We start from the raw sequence: 21,958 nt of genomic DNA, 5'->3' as shown, positions 1-21,958 counted from the left end.
CTTACTTTCCATAAACGTTGACCAAGCGCCTGGTGGGCCTCGCAGGTGGCTCTGTGGTAAAGAATGCACCTGCCAATGCAGGAGATGTGGGTGTAATCCCTGGGTCGGTAATATCCCCTGGAGAAGGAAATGGCAGCCCACTCCAGTATTCTTGCCTGGACAATCCCATGGACAGAGGAGCCTGGTGGGCTACAGTCCAGGGGGTCGCAGAGAGTCGGACACGACTGACTGGCTGAACATGCACACACATACACAAAGCACCTGGCATGTCAGAGCTCTGGGGACCCCAGAGGCATGGCATGCTGTGTGCCTTAAAGAAGTTGTGAGGTGATTGCAAGAGACAGAGGCAGTTAGCTGTTGCACACTCTGCAGCTTGCTGAGGGGTAGGGGAATCATGGTGGGCTTCTTGGTTGAGGTGTCTTTTTCATCCTGGCCTGAATAGATGAGTTTCATCAGATCAGGATCGGGGGGGGGGGGTGGTGAACACGAGGAAATCCATGAAACAACAATGCGTTGGAGTGTTATTCAGCCTTAAAAAGGAAGGCATTCCTGCCACAGGTGACAGCGTGGATGACCCTGGAGGACAGTACATTAAGTAAGATCAGCTGGATCCAGAAGGACAAACACTGTGTAATTCCACTTATATGAGGAATCTAATGGTCGAACTCAAATGCAGAGAGTGGAAGGGTGGTTGCCAGGGGCTGGGACAGGAGGGAGTAGGGAGATGCTCTTCACTGGGTGTCAAGCTTCAGGCCACACGGGTCAGCTCCAGAGACCTGGTGTGCGATGACATTGTGCTCGGACATGGCCTTTAACATCCATGAGGAGGGAGATCTCGGGTGATGTGTTCTCAGCACAGTGGAAAACTCCTTTGGGCTTGCGTCTTATTCAGGGAGAGGCGCTCACATTTGGGGGAGGAACAAAATAGTGCAGCCCCATCACTGGGGGGTGTGCTAAGGGAGGCCGGCTCAGAGGCTGCTGGCCCAAGCGAATTGCTGACCGCAGGTGAGGCCGGGTACAGGGGTTGGTGACGCCAGGTGGGGGGCGCGACACACACGTCTCAGCACAAGGATCGTGCCTGTGGGTGGTGAGCTGCTCCCTCTAGGCGAAGTTCGGCACAGCCGAGGGACCGAGGGCCCCGGAACCTGAGCCTTCTGCCCTGCTGGGTGCAGGGTGCCAGGCGCCCTGGCCGTGGGCGTGTCTGTACCAGGCACATGTGCCCTGCTGAGCTCTCATCCCACTTACATCCAGGGCACGTGGCTCTTTAGTGTAAATCAGGCAGGCACGTGGCACACTCTGCGGATCGGAAGGCTGGCCTGATCCCTTTGATTAGAGATTTCAGCAGGGCTTGGTGGGGAGGGAGATGAGCGGGCGGAGTACAGAGGATGTTTAGAGCAGTGAAACTGTGATGATACGGTCATGGGGGATTCATGGCGTCGAACAGATTTCTGGACGCAGGGAACATGCAACCCCACGGGCGAAGCCTGATGTAAAAGTGGTGATTGTGATGTGTTAGTGTGGGTTCATCATTTGTAACAAACGTGTGGCTCTGGTGGTGGGTGTTGGTAATGAGGGAGGCTGTGCATGAGCAGGGGCTGCTGGTATATGGGGGAGCCTCTATACCTTCCTCCTGATTTTGCTGTGAACCTAAAACTGCTTTATAAAATAGTTCGTGTAAAAAAAAAAAGATACCACTTCTAACCTCATGTTGCAATGATGAACAACAACATATCCAGTACTTTGCTTCTGTAAGAAGCGTGGGGCAGTCGAGACCTCCAGAAGTCTTTGTAAGACGACTCAGATGTCACACAAGCCTTGGAGTGAAGGAGCAGCTTCCCGAGCCTGGGTCTCCAGCAGCCAGCTGCAGTCTTGCCCCCTGCTCTGGGTTTCTTGAAGATAAAGAGCCAAAGAGACTTTTCCCAGCTGGTCGTCAATGATGTATTAAGTCTGGATTTTTTTCCCCCCGTGGCTATGGTGTCATGGAATTAGATTACTGGGTTGTTTTTATTTTTACAGATTTGCCAGTGTTTTCAGTTACCATAAAAGTGTGAAATCTAGTGTCATGTCAAGTTCTTCTAAATCGTTAGTGCTCTCTGCCCCTGCCTGTGAGAGGCAGTGTCTTTACTCAGCACCGCCTTGCCTGGTTTCCCCTCTGAAGGTTACCGCACTCCAGGGAGGGGGAAGGTGGGTGCTGTTCACCCCCAAGAGAAAGGCTCAGAGAGGCCGAGACCCTGGTTCAAGGCTGAGAACCAGGGCCCTCGTTACCTGGTCATGTTCAGCTTGCAAAGTCAGACAGACTGTCTCCTCGTGGGCGCGTGTGACTGTGTGTGTTTGTCCTCCATTAAGAAATGCTGTTAAGGACACTCCTCCCTTAGGTAAGTCGGGAGCCTGGCTCTCTCCTGGGGAAGGGGCCTTGTAGCCAGCGGGCAGGTGCTCAGTAGATGCTTGTGTTGTTGATGTTCACTTGCTCAGTCGTGTCCGACTCTCTGTGACCCCGTGGACTGCAGCACGCCAGGCCTCCCAGTCCCTCACTATCTTCCAAATGTTGCCCAAGTTCATTTCCGTTGACTTGGCGATGCTATCCAGCCATCTCATCCTCTGCTGCCCTCTTCTCCTTTCGCTTTCCGTCTTTCCCAGCATCAGTGGCCCTGGTTCTGGACACAGAATACCATGTCCTCCCCTGTTGGTAGGGCGCCTTGGCTTCCATCCTGGCTCTGACGTGGAAAGGTGCATGGTTCCACAGCTTATTTCATGACGTCTCAGGTTGGTTCTTCTGCCTTAATGTCACTGTGATATTTTGATGAAATAGTGGTTCTTAATCGCTGCAAGTGAGTGGTGGTGATTATCACTGGTTCCTGGGGTCGAATGCAGAGGTTGGAATCGGACAGATTTGGACGCCAGCTGTGACTTTACATCTTCTCTCTGAGCCTGGTAGAAGGGACTGGGAGACCACTTCCCGGAGAGTCATTCTGTGACACCAGCAAGACTGTGTCCCCGGGGCACTTGCCTGGCGGGCCCTGGAGTTGTCATCAAATCCTCAAGCCTCCAAGCCCCCTGAGGGCTGGGCCCCATGGCCGTTTCTTGCTCACCCTGCCTGCCTTGTGTGACCCAGCTCACGCCTGCCCCAGGGCCTTTGCATGTGCCACATGGAATGTTTCCCTCCATCCAGCAGCACACGGGCTCCCTCTCTCCCCTGGGGCCCCCAGAGAGGCCTTCCCAGCACAGCCCTCCCCACCACCTGTCTCTGCACCCCACCTGGCTTTCCTCCCAGCGTGTCTCGTTGTCCCATCTGTTCCATGTTGGTTGGTGTGTCTCCCCTCCTAGGGAGGGGGCCTGCCTCCTGCCGGCAGAGACTTTGGTCTTCTCTGTTCCTTCTTTACCCGCAGCACCAAGAGCAGCTCCTCGGCCTTGTAGGTGCTCAGTAAGTTTGCGTCGACCCAGTGAATTTCGAATCTTCCTTGGCTACAGCTTGGTTGACCCCAGGAGAGGGACGCCTTAGACCCTTTTCGTCACCAGCACCTTAGACGGCCTGGTTCCTCACCATGTGACTCGCAGATTTCACATCGTCACAGGTGTGATGGGGAAGCCAGGCCTCAACCTCCTAGCTGTGTCCTTGTGATGCCGACGTGGCTGTTCTGGGTCAGAAAAGACAGGGGAGGGCCTATTTTTTGACCCAGAGGCTGAGCAGGAGCCCTCGTGATTCCCCATCCTTCCCTCCCTTCCTCTGAGACCTGGATGGTGGGCTTCTGCCCCCTCCGTGGCCGCCTGTGGACAGTGTGGCTCCTGGGACCCATTTCTTGCCTCAGCGTCTTTGGGCCTCTTTCCTCCTAGGCACCCCGAGCATAAGGGGGCAGAGGGACCACCTATTTATCTTGTCCTCATCCTCCCCTATTTCCTCCTCCTCCCCAGTTCATTTGTACACCAACAATGTGGGCTAGTGTTGCTTAGGTGTGTGTGTAAAGGAGTAAATGAGATAACGCCAGTGTGGGCTTTGAACAGAGCTTGACAAATAGAAGAGTTTGAATTTTAGCTAAAAAAAGGGTACCAGCAAACCATACTTCTCTCCAAAAGAGGACTTGAAGCAGCCTATTAAAACAGTTTAAAAAATAGAGCGAAACGGGTTATATGTAAATTGGCCCCAGGTGGAAAGACAATTTGGTGATCAGAGGGAGGGTTAGGGCGCATTGTGGTGGCCACATGGCCAAGGGGTTGCACTGGATTTGTGAGTTCGGTTGTGAGACTTTGGCTGTGAGCTTCTTTGCAGCCAGTTCTAAGAGGATTGGTTAGGGGAAAAAAATAAAACTGGCTTTCCGGGGGAAATTCACAAGTTCCTGGGCTTGAGATCTGAGTGTTACGGTAAATAGTTCACCGTGGGTGGACAGTGACAACAGGTAAGCTTGCTGTAGATGGAAAACTTGGATGCTTATTGAATTTAAAGGCGTGATTCTCTGTCAGTTAATTGCTTTCCCACATTGAAGATGTCAGGAGAGCTGCTCGGACAAGTAATTATGAATTGTGTGTTGGAGGGGCCCCTGTCCCCCTTCACAGTATATGGGAGTCAGTGCAAGAAGACCAGATCTCTTAGTAACCTTGAGCATGTCTGTGTCAGCATGGAGTCAGTTGGGCTTTCCATGTGGCTCAGTGGTAAAGAATCCACCTGCCGATGCAGGAGATGCGGGTTTGACCCCTGGGTCAGGAAGATCCCCTGGATCAGAAAGATCCCCTGGAGGAAGAAATGGCAACCCACTTCAGTATACTCGCCTGGACAATCCCATGGACAGAGGAGCCTGGTGAGCTACAGGCCCACGGGGTTGCAAAGAGTCAGACATGACTGAACACACAGGAGCATGAAGTCAGTTTCATGAGATCTGCTGTCTGACCTGTGATTGGTAACTGGCTCTAACTGGGAGTATATCAGTGTTCAAAGCAGATGCTGTCCGGTAGCAGGGACTTGGAGAAGCACTCAGCAGTCACCAGTCTGTAACTTCCTTAGCGGCTGGTTACGTTCACCAAGGAAACGCCTCCACATTCATTCTCATCCTGCCCTCCCTTTGGATTCTGGGTGGCTAATAAGAGTGATTGACTGAGCCGACTGGATCTCCTAGACTGTATAGGAATTATTTTTGAAAGGGAAAAGGGAACTTGTCTAGACAAGTGGCCCTAAATAGCACATAATCCAGACCGGTGAGGGGCGGTATAGCAGGCGGGATCTGCCAGTTAATTTGGACTTGGCTTTCTTCCCTTAGGTGAACTGCGACAAGCCATCGTGGCCATGATGAACAGGAAGGACGAGCTGGAAGAAGAGAACAGGTATCCAGTGCTGGGGCTGGAGGGGTCGCTCCTTCGTGGAAATCCTGCCTCTGGGGCAGAGAGAAGATCACCGTGAAGGAAGTTTTGCTTCAGGGGCAGAATTGTGACCAGTGATTTCTGATTTTTTGTTCTGAGAATGTACTACTTTATTTTTTCAGCTTTGTATTTTATGTTGGAGTAGAACCAACTGACAGTGTTGTGATAGCTTCTGGTGATAGCAAAAGGACTCAGCCGTGTATATACATGTATCCATTCTGGGATGTACCACTTTAGTATATATAATGCGGCTTGAGTGTTAATAAGGAATGAAACGATCACACACTATCTTAGAACAAACAGAATTTTTAAAGCAGTCTTTTAATTTTTAATTCTTTTTTTTTAAAATAGCTTTTGAGATATAATTCACATATCATATAATTGATAGATTATATAATTTAAATATATAAAACATAAAACCTATTTATTCAGTGGTTTTTAGCGTATTCACAGATATGTGCAACCATCTGAAGCTCCATCCTCATGCTGTCACCCTGAGTCCCCCTTAAGCGGCAGCTAACACTTCATTGAGGTTCTGTCCACCACGTTCCAAGCACTAGCGTACTTAACTTTTTCTCAAACTGGGGATACCTATAGCAAGATGGCGTGTGGAGTCTTTTGATTTTCCCCAAAGCCCTGTTGCAGACACTGAGAGGCCGAAGGGTTTTATTCATTTTGATTCCCTGTTGAAACCAGGGATGGATACCAGACAGCTATTAGCCGTATTGCTACCTACCGTCTAGCCGCCCAAACGTTAGCCGCTCCAACGCCAGGACCTGGTCTGGGCTACAAGCTGGTCAGTAGAGGGATCTGCCTGCAGTTATCTGCAGCGCCTCTGTGAGCACAAGTCTGCCGGCCTGGAGGTCAGGGAGTGGGTGTGTGTGTGTGCGTGTGCACACATGTGTGCACGCTCATGCCACTCTCTTATGCTTGCCCCCTGAGCAGGAATTGTGTCCCTGGGGATGTGCATTCTGATTCTCTTTTTCAAAACTTGCTTTGGGCCCTGCTTGACAAGCTTCTCCTTCATCCTTTATGGAAACATACAAGAGCAAACAAATGTGATTTGGAAAAACAAGTGTTTTTAAAAAGGAGTCTTCAGACAGTGTGATTTTCCAGTGAAAGTAAATCTCAGTGCCAGGCTGTGGACTTTGCAGGATGCTTTTTCTTTTTTCCAGCTGGGGCCATTATCTTGGAAAAAACCATAGGTTTTGTCTTACCTTGTAAAGAACAATAGTCACTATCGGGTCATTTCTTCTCCTTCCCAGCGAGAGAGAGAAAAAAAAAATCACAGCCAGTTTGTGTTGGGGGGCTTTCCAGGCCCCAAGAGGGGAATTTTTCCAAAGCTTTCAAGGAGCGTTGAAACATGCCGTGTTTGTTTTTGGAGCGGAGGTTCAGTGAGCAGTGGGGGTGGGATAGTTCAGACGCTACTGTTTGTGGTCTGGTGTCTCATGGCAAGTGTCCTCTAGATTTAGGAGGCAGCCGCACCCAAGTTAGTAAATGTTTTTAAGAAATAGCCATTTGAGGTCCGTAGATGGTCACCAGAACCCTGCTCGGACTCAATTCTAGGTGGTAACTTGTGGTTATTTCTGGAAGAGCCGCTGTCTTCTCTGCTATTTAAGACCAAAGATGACAGATATTCAAGCGAATGTGTTTGCAGGGTGAACATGCTCCAGATAGAGTATAAAACACATTCATTGCAATGTCAAGTTATTCATTTCTGTAAGACAGGCTGTATGCTTGTTTAACCTGGAGGTGGTGATGGAGCAAGGGTGAAGGGTGCTTTGTGGGAGATTGTGGGCAAAGGAGAAATGAGACTCCCGTCGTCCATCAGATAACTGGAGCCCGTCTTTTGTGTTTGTGGCTCCGGTGGTTTTTTTTTGGCCTGTTCTGGCAGCCCTTCCTTTATTAAATCTCATACGTAGTGTGGCTGGGCCGAAACGTCTCAGTTGAGCATGCACACCTCAGTGTGGGGTGTCTGGGAGGGGGTGTGCCTGGGATTGGCTCAACTCATTGTTTTCCCTTGGTTTAAACCACCAAACCCACAGGCTCTCAGAGCCAGGCCTCCGGTGGTTCCCCGGGGCTCATCCTAGTCACGACGCAGAGACTCTTGAGCAGAATTGAGTAGCTTCTCAAAGCAGTTTGTACAAGATGGACGTGAACTGCGGTTTCTGCAGAGCCTTGTGGAAGATGAATGAACTAGGACTTGACTCTGTGGACTCTGGGTTGGCAGCATCTGAACAGGTGGGATCTCCTCCTCCTCCCAGGTCGCTGCGGAACCTGCTTGACAGTGAGATGGAGCACTCGGCTGCGCTCCGCCAGGAGGTCGACAGCTTGAAGCGGAAGGTGGCTGAGCAGGAGGAGCGGCACGTCACGAAGGTCCAGGCGCTGGCGAGGTAGGGGGCGGAGGGGCTGGGGGAGGCGCTGGCCAGCCCCCAAGCACACCTGTCATCAGTACTTCCTCATTTAAAGTGACAAATGGAAATAATACTGACATAGCTGAAATTTTAACTTATTAGATATTGAGTAAGTATTAAATAGTATGCATGCACGTGGTTCAAAATACAAAGTCACGAATGGTTAAACTCTGTGATCGCCGGCTCACCCCTGGAGGGTGGGCAGCGTCACCTCCCAGAGATGCCCCTTGTGTACATGAGCAGATGCGAACATTCAGATACATGAACTTTCTCTTCTTCTCATCTCCCTCCTCTCCTCTCTTTCTTCCTTGATACAGATGGTCCCGTATCCTCCACCACACTCCCTCCACAGCTTAGAGACCGTCCTGCGCTGGGTACACAGACCTGCCGTCTTTCTAACGGCCCTGATACCCCACCGTCCATCTGTACCAGGATTCATTTGGCCGATGTGCCAGCAGCCAGGCATCTGAGTCATTTCTAGCCTTTTTCTACTTCTGATAATCTTCGCAGTTGTCATTGTGTCCTTGTATGAGTGTATTTGCCAGAAATACACTGGAAGTGGAATTGCTGGGTCAAAGCACTGTGTTTTTCTTTTCTTTCCTCATTATTTGTTTGTTTAATTTGTTTGGCTATGCCGGGTCTTAGTTGTGGCACATAGGATCTTTGATCTTAGTTGTGACATGTGAACTCTTAGTTGCGGCCTGTGGGGTCTAGTTCCCTGCCCAGGGACTGAACCTGGACCCCTGCATTGGGAGTGTGGAGTCTTAGCTATTGGAGCACCAGGGAAGTCCCCAGAGTGCTTTCTGAGTTGGATAAAGGTCGTCAACCTGCCTTTAACGAGGGCTGGGTCTCCCCCAGCACAGCCCTGCCTCTGGTGGATCCAGCTTTGGGGGGTCTTTGATAAAGTCACAGGTGAAAGCAGTGCTGGCAAAATAGTTTTCATTTCTCTGATTCAGAGTATGGTTGAACCTCTTTATAGTTGAGTCATCTTCTTTTCTTTTCTGTGACTTTGTTTATATCTAATTAAAGAAAACTGTAAAGCAACCCCCTCCCCACCCCCAAGCTCCAACTGCCATAATGAGACTTTACTGAATTTGTCACATGCAAACACGTTTTTATGGGCTCTACTTGAAAGCTCCAGCCCATCACTTCCTAGGCTGTGTCCTTCTACCATAGTAAAAACTTCATAGTCACCATTTTTATGTGCCTGGATGTGGCATTTAATTGAGCTAATGTACCACATGAATGTACCATTTCAGATTGCTGGACATTTGAGTTTTTCCCCATTTTATGTAAGATAAAGCACTTTAACTGGTTGTTCTTTTGTTGTTGTTCACTCAGTCATGGGTGACTTTTTGCGACCCCATGGACTGCAGCAATCCAGGCTTCCCTGTCCTTCACCATCTCCCAAAGTTTGCTGAACTCCACTGAGTCGGTGATGCCATCCAACTCTCTCATCCTCTATCGTCACCTTCTCCTCCTGGCTTCAATCTTCCCCACCATCAGGGTCTTTTCCAGTGAGTCGGCTCTCTGCATCAGGTGGCCCAAGTATTGGAGCTTCAGCCCTTCCAATGAATATTCAGGGTTGATTTCCTTTAGGATTGACTTGGCCTGATCCCTTTGCAGACCAGGGGACTCTCAAGAGTCTTCTCCATCGCCACGGTTCAAAAGCATCAATTCTGTGGTGCTCAGCCTTCTTTATGGTCCAACTTTCACATCTTTACATGACTATTGGAAAAGCCATAGCTTTGACTATACGGATTCTTTAAAACTACTTTAAAAATAGACTCGGAGATGCATCTGTCTTGGGGGGGGGGATGGGGTGGGGGAGCCCAGGGCTAAGGAAACTCGACAGTGGCAGCATTACCATCCCCGCGCTGTCAGCCGTTGTGAGTGACACTAATGTAATTGTTGTGTATATGTAACGGGAAGTTGGCAGCGTGATCCCATGTTTGTTTATTTTTTGGCTGTGATGGGTCTTCGTTGTGGCGTGTAGGCTGAGTAGTTGTGGCAAAGGGGCATAGTTGCTCCACAACTGCGTCCCCTGCCTTGGAAGGCAGTTTCTTAGCCACTGGACCACCGGGAAGTCCCCCTGTGTTTAATTTTAATTTGAACTTCTCTCCTGCGTTCACATTTGAAAATGACATATCCAGAGCATCAGAAACAAGCCCCAGGTGCCTAATTTGGCATTTTCTCACCTGGCCCCCATCTTACCTGGCCATGCCAGGGTTCCATGGTGCGATTGTGTTTTATGTTCTCAATAAAGACTGTAGTCTGTGGAGACCCGGGTTCTGAATCATTGAAGACAGACAGACTTCCGTCCTCTGTCATTTTTTATTGTGTCAGGAGCCAGCTCAGCCTCGAGTTGCTGCTCCATTGCTTGCAAATTGGGTGTTGGGTCTGAACCGCTTCACTTGCACGGGCGTGCGTTTCTTCGTTTATGACATGGACAGGATGGTGTTATCCCCCGAGAGGGCCCACTGAGGAGTGTGTGTGAAAGTCCATAGGGCAGCGGCGAGTGACTGGAGTGTGTTTTACAGTAAATGTGTTTTGAGTATATGGTAATTTTGGGATAAATTTTCTTTAGCCCATGAATGAAATAGAAAAAGGTAGCTTCTTGACCATGCTCTTCTGTAATCTGGTTTCCCCAGGTAAACAGTGGGGTAGCTGAGAGTTTGGGCTTCCCTGGTGGCTCAAGGGTAAGGAATCTGCCTGCCAGTGCAGGAGACGTGGGTTTGATCCCTGGGTCAGGAAGATCCCCTGGAGAAGAAAATGGCAAACCTACCCCAGTATTCTTACCTGGGAAATCCCATGGACAGAGGAGCCTGGCGGGCTATAGTCCCCGGGGTCACAGAAGAGTTGGACACGACTTTAGTGACGAATACACACACAGCTGAAGGTTTAAGGTGCCTGAAAGTCTGCAGTTTGCAGGTAGAAGGAGCTTGGATAAAGCGGGCAGACCCTTCAGGAGAAAACGGCGCGAAAGCAGACGGAGCAGTGGACGTGTTTTGAAAGACTCGACCGCTGACGTTGCCGACAGACTTCTGCCAGCTGTCAGAGGTTTCTCCTTGCTTCTGGCCGCAGGAGAGCGGCTGTCCGTGTTGTCAGATGGTGGGTCCCCATGGTCAGCTGTGGTTGATGGCCTGGGGCTGCTGTCATCCATGGGTCACAGGCAGGGTGTGGAGGGTCACAGGCTGGGGGCGAGCCCCACACGGCTGCACCAGGGCAGCCCTCTTCTAGGTCCCCGTGTGTCCAGGTGGTGGGTTTCATAATGCAGGTAGTTTAGCCTAGTGGTTGGTGGTACTGATTCTGGCATTGGATCCTGAGGGTCCATTCATGGCTCTGCTGCTTATTAGCTATGTGACCTTGAGCAAGTTACTTAACTGTCTCTGTTTCCTTGGCTATAAAATGAAGATAAGAGAACTCTACCTCATAGAGTGGTTAGATGATAAAATGAGAGAATGGGCTTCATAAATGCTCAAACACATTACCTATCATTATCATTTTTCTCTAGGATAGTAATTGTATTATTACTAAGAAACCTTGCCTAATCAAAAGTTGTATTTTAACAGCAGTGGTGCAGGAAGAATTAAGAATTAGGCTATTTCAGACTCAGGACAATGAAATTATTTTTGCTGTATTGCTGAGAAGCGTGTTCGGGTGTATGTGTGTCTTCCTGGCCCAGAGTGTGGAGTTGTGAAATGGGAACATCCCTGAGCAGATGAAGCGTCTTATTACACATTCATTTTGCTCAAAATTAATGGCTTTCCTCACGCCATCGTGGCTCAACAAAGAGCAAGATCGTATAAGCAGCCAAGCGCCTTTGTGGCGCCAAGCATCTGCGCCTTCCCAGGCGGAGTCCTTGTCATCAGTAGTGGTTCGGGATCAGTCAGTCTCCCTCCCTGGATAATGGATTGTCTTACTTCCTGTGGAAGCAAGAAATCTCAAGCTCAACAGGGTCCTACTGTTTAAGCACAGGGAACTATATTCCATATCCTGTGATGAACAGGGTAGGAAATGGAAAAGAATATGAAGAGGAATGTGTATATATATGTGTGTGTGTGTGTGTGTAACTGAATCACTTTGCTCTATAGCAGAAACTAACACAACATTATAAATCCACTGTATGTACTTTAATTAAAAAAACCAAAAAGCTCAGCCTATGACATAGGCTGAGCAGAAAGAAAACACACATTAGCTGAGCAGAAGTACCTTTGAGGGAAGCAAGCAGCCAGGGTTGTGGGGGTGTTGTGGGGGGCACTTCTGTTTCTGCTCTATTTATTTGTCTGTCTGTCTGGAGCATCAGGTCTTAGTTGAGGCACGCGGAGCTCTGCTTTGTCACATGGGCGCTTTCGCTGTGGCGCAGGGACTCTCTCGTGGAACACTGGCTCAGTAGTTGCGACACATGGGCTTAGTTGCTCCACAGAGTGTGGGATCTTAGTTCCCCAACCAGGGATCGAACTGGTGTCCCCTGCATTGTAGGATGGTTTCTTAACCACTGGACCACCAGGGACGTCCCGGTCTCTGCTGTTTTTGTAGTAGATACCCCCGGCTGTGTAACAAATGATCTCCAAACTTGACAGCTTAAAACAGGGAATGTTGAGGATCCTCCACAATTTCCATGAGTTGGGAATGTGGGAATGGCTCAGGGTTTCTCGTGAGGTTGTGGTCAAGCGTTAACCAGAGCTGTGGTCATCTGAAGGCTTGACTGGGGTGGAGGGTCCACTTTGGAGCTCACTCGCGTGGCTGTTGGCAGAAGGCTTTGGTTCCCTGCCCTGTGGACTGCGCTGTAGGGTTGCTCACTACCTGGCAGCTGGCTTCCCAGGGCGAGTAACGCAAGAGCAAGGGGGCACACCCAACCCAGAAGCCACTGTGACTTTTGTGACCTAATCCCGGAAATGACGCCACGATCACATCTGCCGAGTTCTGCTGTCACGCAGCTCAAGCCTGGTTCAGCATGGGAAGGGTCTACACGTGGATGTCAATACCAAGAAGCAAGGGTCTCGGGGGCCACCCTGGAGGCTGCCTGTCTCACCTCCCCTGGGACAGCACTGCCCCAGTCTTCCTTGGCCGGGTCTTCCTCTCCATTCTGTCCCTGTGCTTTGGCAGGAATAACCCCACCACTGCCCCGCCAGGGCTCCAGAGCAGGGCAGATGTCGCTGGCCTGGAGAGTCAGCTTGTTGCATCCCGTGGCCACCATGATTGGGCTGTGAGCAGTCCCTCAAGGGCAAACCCACATGCTGGCAGAGCCGTGGAAACGAGAACTCAAGTCCCAAAGCCAAAAGGGCAGAGTCATGCATGAGATGGAAAAAGGGAGACTTCTGTCATTCTTTCATGATGTCCCATTCTTCAGTTCTGTTGTTTTCTTCCTTACAGCATCAGCATTTTATTAGTTTATTTTTTAGGTCATTATAATCTTTTTCTTCAAACTTTAAACTTTTTATTTTGTAGTCGGGATTTAGCCAATTAACAATGCCGTGGTAGTTTCAGGTAAACAGCAAAGGGCCACAGCCATATATATACAGGTATCCATTCTCCCCCAGACCCGCCCCCTGCCCCCATCCACGCTGCCACATAGCATTGAGTAGAGTTCCCTGTGCTACACGGTAGGTCCTTGGTGATTGTCCATTTTGACGTTCAGTTCTATGTCATTAAAGAAACATGCTCTGGAGGACTGTTTCAAACCCATTATGTAAAACAAAACTGCAGTCAGAGTGAGAGGAGACCAGAATCCAGTTTTTGTCTGTACGTCTTTCAGAAGATTGGCATTTGCTTTGCTGCCTGATTCTAAAACCCTATGGTTGTGACCTGAGAGTTGGGAAGGGAACTCAGAATGGGGTTCCCCATTAGAAGAGTTGCTGTAGTATCTTTTCCTGAAAAAGCTATCCTTTTTATTTTTCCCACGCTAGAGAATCAGCCATCAGTTCAGTTCAGTCGCTCAGTCGTGTCCGACTCTTTGCGAACCCATGAACTGCAGCACACCAGGCCTCCCTGTCCATCACCAACTCCCGGAGTCCACCCAAACCCATGTCCATTGTGTTGGGGATACCATTCAAACATCTCATCCTCTGTCATCCCCTTCTCCTCCTGCCCTCAATCCCTCCCAGCATCAGGGTCTTTTCCAATGAGTCAGTTCTTCGCATCAGGTGGCCAAAGTATTGGAGTTTCAGCTTCAACATCAGTCCTTCCAATGAACACCCAGGACTGATCTCCTTTCGGATGGACTGGTTGGATCTCCTTGCAGCCTGAGGGACTCTCAAGAGCCTTCTCCAACACCACAGTTCAAAAGCGTCAAATCTTTGGTGCTCAGCTTTGTTTATACTCCTACTGTCACATTCATACATGGCTTGGCTTAAAAGAATTTTTTCCCTCTTGGTTGGTTTTGGGGGTTGAACACTCCCAAGCACCAAGGCATCAGCTCTGATCTGTCTAATCTGGTCAAGATAATTCCATCTTCTTTCTGAAATGATTGGTTCAGGTAACCATGGCTTGACCCAACTTGGATTTAGTTCAGGAGATGAGCATGAGATCTAATTCTGGCCATGGAGATGTGGTTGAGGTTTGCTAGGGCTTTGGAAGAAGATAGTCCTTTGCTTATTGGATGGCTGGAGTGGCTCCCTTTGGAACACGTGCTGTGAGGTTTAGAGGCTGGAACTGCTGTAGCCATTTTACCATGAGGGAGACAGCCTGAGGGTAAAGCTTACAGGACAGCTTGGCAGGGAGAGGCAGGGGAGAACTTTGTGTGAAGCGATGGAAACCCACCAGAAACTGGCTTGTGAAGAGGTGCCCATGATTGGCTTATGTAGCTGACAGATTTTGAGAAGAGCCAGCGTTCTGCCCAGCTGGACCCAGGGACCCTGGGGGTGTCATGCGGGATCCATGTCCTTCTGTACCTCCCCTTCTTTCCCTTGGTTGTAGCTTCATTCTCAGTCCTGCGCTTCTTGCATGGTGACAAGAGGGGCCCCAGGCATCACTAGGCATAAATCCCGTTGGCTCAGTACCCAGAGGAAGGAGAGAGTGACTTCCTGAAAGCTCATGAGAAAGTTCTGGGATTCACTCATTTTCCTGGCGGGATGTGTTATCCTTGCTCTCCTGGCCTGCGACATGTGCCCCCTGGAGCCAGGAGGTTGGCTTGCTTTTCCTCACGTGCCCACACGAAGCAAGAACAAATGACAGGGACATTTCTTCAAAAGGACAGTTGGGGGGCTCGGTCTATCAGATGGGGGTGAGTGGTGGTCAGGCAGAGACTGTAGGTGTCCCCTGCCATGGGCTCAGTTCCTCATCACATTTGGAGATTGTCGGTTTCCCGATGTAGAGATTCTGGTGCCCTAGAGCTAGCCCTCCTGTGAGTGATGGTGAAGTCTGGGCTTCAGGTCATCCCAGTGTCCCTGCGTATCTTTCCTTGGTGTGGGATGTTTACATCAGATACAAGCTGATCTTGTTAGCAAGCGCCTGGTCCAGCACTTTGGCCTCCTTAGATGTATAGTTATAGTTCTCAGTACCAGCCTCAGTATGCCTTTAAAATAAAAATCAACCCTTTTATTATACTATCCTGAAATGAAATTCATAGCTAACACACCCTGCCTGCACAAATAATTTAAAAAATCAGTATAACACCCTAACTCTAATCTGAAGGAGAAGTAATAGGGAAGTAATTTATAACACAAAGTAGATTGCAATATATATGGGCTGTGCATGACTTTGCTTGAAAAAACATGAAGCGGTAAAGTGCTCTCGCCTACTTATAAATGCACACGTTTGGATTTAAAGGCGGTCAGGTCAGAAGTCACTCTCTAGAAGAAATACAGAAAATGGAAGAACAGAGCATGGGTGGGCCCTAGGGTAAAAACTGGTATGTTCAGTGTAGAGTTAATTTGAGGATAGGCTCAGATTACAAACAAGTTTTTTTTTTTTTTTTTTAAATAGATTTTTTTATTTGACTGCACCAGTTCTTAGTTCTAAGCGGCACTTGGGATCTTTGATCTTCACTGTGGCCTGTGGAAGCCTTTTCAGTTGTGGCCTGTGGGATCTAGTTCCCTGACCAGGGATTGAACCCAGGCCCCCTGCATTGGGAGCATGGAGTCTCAGCAACTGGACCACCAGGGAAGTCCTTACAAATAAGCTTTTCACTCATGTAATGGGCCATCAGGATGATGGAAAGCAGGGCAGGATATAGTTTGCTCTTGGTCTTTCAGGACAGTTTGTAGCCTTGGCCCCACTCTCTTAATGCTGGTAACACCGTCATCTTGGTAACCAAAAGCATCTCCTCACGTTGGCCTTGCTTAGCCTCTGCCATGCATTACAAGTCTTCGGGGAGCTTTAAAACAGTGTCCACACCCAGTTGAGAACCACTGTTTTCACCCTTTCTGCGTTCTTGTCTTCAAGTTTGGAAACGTACCTTTAGAATTTTGTTCCCACAGCCTTGCGGTCCATGGTCACGTGGCCTCTCTTTTGGTGTCCTTGGCCGGGGACCGAACCCTGATCACACGGATGCTCCACTAAGCCCCTGGTGTCCCCCTGCCGCCGCCCCTCCTGTCCTTCACTTCTCCTTGAGCGGGAAGCTGGCGTCCCCAGGTCGCTACTCTCTCACCCCGCTGGGTCTCATCAGCCGAAGGAGCGGCGCTCTTGGTCTTTCCTCAGCACGTCCCTGTCGGCAGCCGACAGATCCTTAGTGACGACCCCCAGAGCAGCCGAGGAGAGCTGAGTGCCCGGGGTGGGACAGGGTGAGGATGAGACACGCGTGTCCGGGCAGGATAAAGCGATGGCCCAGGGGGAGGAGCCGGCTTCCTGAAGTTTAGTGCTGCCGGGATCCAGCGAAGGATGGGTGGTCAGTTAATACCCATTTGTTCATTTGTTGATTCACTCATCAGACACCTATTCTGAGTGAGCTGGGTCCATCAGAGAGAAATAGGATACAGCTGACTAACCTCTAGGGGCTGCAAGTCAGGGGAGGAACATATAAACCCAGACTTTAACCTTTTGGCTGATAATTCCCTGTGCTCTGGTTAAGGTGGCTGGTCTTAGAAGGAAGTGCAGGGCAAGCCTGGACTTGAGTCCAGCCTCTTTCTTTCATTTCGGCTGCCCTGGGTCTTTGTTGTGCTGTGGAGGCTTGCTCTAGTTGCCTTGGGGGCTTCTCTTGTGAAGCCTGGGCTCTAGAGCACGCGGGGTCAGCAGTTGTGTGCAGGCTTATGGGCTTCCCTGCTGGCTCAGATGGTAAGGAATCTGCCTTTAAGGCAGGAGACCCAGGTTCAATCCCTGGGTTGGGAAGATCCCCTGCAGGAGGGCCGGGCTACCCACTCCTGTATTCTTTCCTGGAGAACCCCATGGACAGAGGAGCCTGGCGGGCTGCAGTCCATGGGGTCGCAGAGAGTCAGATGCGACTGAGTGACTATCACTTAGTTGCCCTCCAGCATGTGGGGTCTTAGTTCCCCAACCAGGGGTCTAACCTGTGTCCCCTGCACTGGAAAGCAGATTCTTAACCACTGGACCACCAGGCAGGTCCCTTGAGTCCAGCTTCTGTAGTACTCGACTAGAGTGAGGTGAGTGAGGCCCTTCGGGTGCAGAAAAAGGGAGGCACTTGCTCACTCTGAGGGCCCTGAGAGTGCTTCTTGCACTTCCAGATGTGATCTCAACTGGTCATTCCACCCCTGATGCTTCTCACCTAGAAACCCGAGACAGCGGGAGACTCTCCTTCTAGACACCACGCAAAAGATACTGCGGGACCAGTGTGGAGCACAGTGCGTGCTCTGCGTAAGTCCTTAGGAAAGGCCAGCCATATCTGCGCTTCCCAGTTCCATGTAAGTCAATTTTTCTTCCGTACAAGGCTGCACAGAGTCATTTTCTGGAGTTAATCTTGCCCGCTGTTGCTCAGATGTAACTAACTATCTAATTAAGAAATCTCCGGGCTGAGGAGCTACATGCTTTGTTTAATCCTGGCCGTAGATACATGGCAGTCACCAGGGGAGCTTTGAAAACTGGGACGACCAGACCGCCCTCCAGACCAATTCCATCAGGATCTCTGGAGGAGGCAAGACCCAGACCGCTCAGGTGCAGCCAAAGTTGACGGCACGTGGCTCAGAGCAGCGCGTTTCAAACCGTAACATGCCCGCCATGCCCCTGGGGGTCACGGTGGCGTGACTCTGGTCCCATAGGCCTGGGGGTGGGGGCCTGAGAGTGAGCATTTGTAGCAAGCTCCTGGGTAGTGCTGACGCTGCTGGTGTCCACACCGCACTGTGAGTGGCCAGGGCTCAGACCGATGCTGGTGATGAGCTGAAGGGGAGGTTCAGTGGTTCAAAACATCTGGGCTGTTAGAACGACGTGAAGGCACTTGTGATTGTTTTTCAAATCTCAGAACCAAGTTGGGCTGTTGGTCTGTTTGAAGCATACAGAGAATGCTATACTATCACTACAAAATTAGCACTATTTGCATTTGTCATCTCTGCTTTCAATTTTAAGTGAACTGTAAACAACATGCCATCTTGTCGTCTGTAGGTTCTGAAAGATCTGCGTGTGGGCTTTTAACTCGAGCCCATCCTTCTGCAACTTGCCTTGCTTGACCTAGCATCAAGTGGAAGGCTTTTAGGTTACGATGCCCACAAGGGGGATCCTGGGCTGGAATTCAGTCATGACTGGCCAGCGTGAGATTTCTTAAGATAGCTCTTGTTTCTCTGCTTACAAAAATTACTTCTAAGTTGTGAAAGCAACATAACAACTTGAAATGGAGAAGAGAGTCCTCAATCTCATGACCCTAGCATGGCAGTTACTCCTATTCTTTGTCCACTTAAGTACAATTTTTACATAGTTATACCACCATTAGCGTGTAATTGTAAAAAGAAGTATAGTTGATTTACAATGTTGTATTACTTTCTATTGTGCAGCAAAGTGATCAGTTATATGCATGTGTGTGTATATATATATACTTTTTCAGATTCTTTTCCATTATAAGTTTTTACAATATATTGAGTAGAGTCCCCTGTGCTATACTGTAGGATTTTGTTGTTTATTTTAGATATAGTAGTGTTTAGCTGTTAATCTCAAGCTCCTAATTTATCCCTCCCCTCCCATTTCCCCTTTGGTAACTATAAATTTGCTTTTTATGTCTGAGTCTATTTTTGTTTGTAAACAAGTTCATTTGTGTCATATTTTAGCTTCTATGTAAAGGTGATGTAACATGGTATTTGTCTTTCTGACTGACTTCACTTGGTATGATCATCTCTAGGCCCATCCATGTTGCTGCAGATGGCATTATTTCATTCTTTTTATTTTTTTAAATTTTATTATTTATTTATTTTTATTTCATTCTTTTTAAATGGTTGAGTAATACTCTGTTGTATATATATGTCACATCTTCTTTATCCATTTATCTGTCTCTATAAACATTTGGTTGTGTCTATTCTTGGCTGTTACAAACAGTGCTTCACGGAACACTGGGGTGCATGTATCTTTTTTTTTAATTAGAGTTTTCTCCAGATATATGTCCAGGAGTTGGATTGCTGAATCATATGGTAGCTATTTTTGATTTTTAAAGGAACCTCCATACTATTTTTCATAGTGGCTTTACATTTGCCACCAACAGTGTGCATGCGGGCATCCTAAGTTGCTTCAGTAGTGTCCAACTCTTTGTGACCCTATGGACTGTAGCCCACCAGGCTCCTCTGTCCATGGGATTCTCCAGACAAGAATACTGGAGTGGGTTGCCATGCCCTTCTTCAGGGGATCTTCCCCACCCAGGGATTGAATCTGCGTCTCTTTGGTCTTCTGCTTTGGCAGAAAACTTCTTTACCCCTAGTGCCATCTGGGAAGCCCCACCAACAGGATAGGAGGGTTTATATATACATACAATTTATTATTCTGTTTATAATATTTTCTTGTGTTTCTATGTAGATTTCAAATGATGTTTAAGTAGAGATTTTTACCCTTAGAATAGAAAGGAAGTGCACAAATTACACAGAAAAGTTTAAAGAAGAAAATCACTTGGACACAATTTATGTGTTTTATTCCAGTTTATGTGTACATTCATTTTACATAAAACAGATCATTTTGTGTTCATAAGTTGATGGTCTGTTTTGCAAACCACTTAACAGAGTAGGTAAAATGTCCTCCTGTCCACTTACACGGATATTACTTATGATGGTCGTATAGAATTTTGTGTTTAGATATGTCCTTGTTTCTCACACCATTTTCCCCCTTTCCATCTTTATAGCAGTAGTCCTTCTGTGAACATTTTTTGAGGGGTGGGTCAACTCTTCCTTTTATTTAAAAAAAAAAAAAAGTCTTAAGCTGGATTTCCGGAATCGGAATTCTCATTTTAGAAAGTATGAGAGCCTGTAAAGACTGGTGATTCATATAGCCGAAATCCTTCCCAGGAAGGAGGTCTGGCTTAGCCGCCTCTGCCTGCCCCCGTCCCCCTCAGTGTGTGGGGGGCCTGCTGCTTTGGCATTGTCAATGCACACCACAGGTTACTTTGTTTCTCATGTGGGTTGGCATTCAGGCTGCTTCTCGATTCCTGAGATTGTAGGTAGAGGTTTGGGAGATACGCCTTGGTCTGTAGCTTGTTCTGCCTTTGTCACTTTCTTCCCTCGGTCTGTATGTCAGGGGTGAGGTCACAGGGCAGGGGATTTGAGGGTGTTAATAGCACACAGGTTGTGTGGTTCTGGCTCCAGGCGAGGCAGGAGGACTCACCCACTAGAGCTGGGGCTGGTCCTGTCGTGATTTTGTCACTGCTTGACTCCTGCTTTCCTGACCATGGAAGGTGAAGGTATCCTTGGCATGATGGATTTCCCAGCTGACTTTCCTTTCGGGAGCAGAGATGTGGGAATCCCGAACGCATCCATTATCTGAACTTGGAACCGTGGACACTGGAGAGCCACATACATCCCTTCAGGGCCCTTTCAGAAGTCTGTGACCTGTGTCACTTTCCTCGATTTTTTTTTTTTCCCCCAAATGAAAATAACGGGTAGGAACAGCTGGAGGAACAGCAGCGTGGCGGCATCTCTTAAAGCAATCACGCGCAAGGGAGGAACCCACGTGCTTGTTTATTTTCTCTAATGCCTCGCGAATGCAATCAAAGACCCAGGTTTTGTTGCCGAACTCAGATTTTTAGGGAGTAAGCAGCAAGGTATATTTGCAGGCCCATCTGCATCTTGGAGCGCGTGCCCCCGTGGAATGGCTCAGCATCAGAGCCATTAGCTGTCGGTACCAGATGTTCCCCACAAAACGTGCACCAAAGGCGGACTTGGGTGGTTCATCAAGATGCGAGAAAGAAACAGCTGTTCAGGGAAGAGGGAGCTGCTTGTGTCTGCATCGTTGCTCGAGCCCATCGCTTTTCCCCATCAAAGCTCAGAAATAGGAGGAGATAAAAAATTACCCCAACCAATCAGTGTGATAGAACTCTCATTAAAAGGTTATGATAATTATCTACTGGGGAGGCAAATGTGTTTACCATTCATTAACGCTCCGCTTGCTGTCTTTTCTAATGAGAAGTAGGTAGAAACGTCTAGAGGAGTAAATAAAAATAAGAGAATGGCTTTGAGGGAAAACAGAAGAGCCCAGGAAAGGAGCCCAATTGAGAGAGAGAGAGATGACCTGCCAAATGAATGTCGGGGTTTGTGTTACTTGAGAGAAAACGGTTGAAATGAAACAGCCAGACCTGGGTGATCCCAGGAGCTGGAGCCCTTTGCTCCCTTGAATGCCCTGGCTTCTTCCTCTTTGCCTTGGGAGAGGCAGAGTTGGCAACCTGGTTCTTCGCAGAAAATAATGTTTCAAACCTTGCCTTTCCGGTGCGGTTCGCAAGGTGGCAATTTCCATGTCACTGAACATGAAGGCTGGGTCTTAAATATAGCCAGCATGCGAATGCCCTGCAGGCGGTGACAGTGGCCGTGACATCACTGCTAAGCAGCTTCTTGTTATTTTGGAGCCGGGGAGGGGAGCAGCAGGAAGCTCAGCGGAGAGGAGATATTCTCGGCAGCGGCAGTAATGCACTTTCAGGAGAGGCAGCTGTCAAGTCTAGTGGCTCTGGAAGTTTGCAGAGTTTATTTGTTCCGCGAGCAAACAAAAGTTCACCGAGTTCACCCCAGGTGCCAAACACAGACAAGGTACAGACACGTGAGACGCTCACCTACCGTCACGCGGCTCACGCCACACAGCCATCACAAACACGTTTTTGTTTTAGGCAGAAGAGCTGTTTCTTCAAATGCAGT

General features: G+C 48.8%; 1 protein-coding gene across 6 annotated transcripts in view; it reads left to right on the top strand.

Moving 5' to 3' along the window:
- The window catches only part of SNX29 (sorting nexin 29), a 579,583-nt gene that overhangs the window by 130,041 nt on the left and 427,584 nt on the right, over window positions 1–21,958 (top strand). For 4 of the 6 annotated variants that reach the window (XR_006267027.1, XM_043455630.1, XM_043455631.1 and 1 more), the window contains 2 exons: window positions 5,247–5,310; window positions 7,611–7,739. Coding sequence is in view for 5 of the 6 variants with exons in the window: in XM_043455630.1 (XP_043311565.1) it covers window positions 5,247–5,310; window positions 7,611–7,739 (193 nt within the window). In the remaining variant the exon portion in view is untranslated. Of the gene's footprint in view, window positions 1–5,246; window positions 5,311–7,610; window positions 7,740–8,077; window positions 8,233–17,380; window positions 18,838–21,958 lie in introns of those variants that run through there. The other 2 variants (XM_043455635.1, XM_043455633.1) reach the window with 2 other exon arrangements.

The sequence above is a fragment of the Cervus canadensis genome, chromosome 32 (assembly GCF_019320065.1).
Source record: "Cervus canadensis isolate Bull #8, Minnesota chromosome 32, ASM1932006v1, whole genome shotgun sequence".
In the NCBI taxonomy this organism is placed as follows: Eukaryota; Metazoa; Chordata; class Mammalia; order Artiodactyla; family Cervidae; genus Cervus; species Cervus canadensis.
This window is presented reverse-complemented; position numbering and strand designations above follow the sequence as displayed.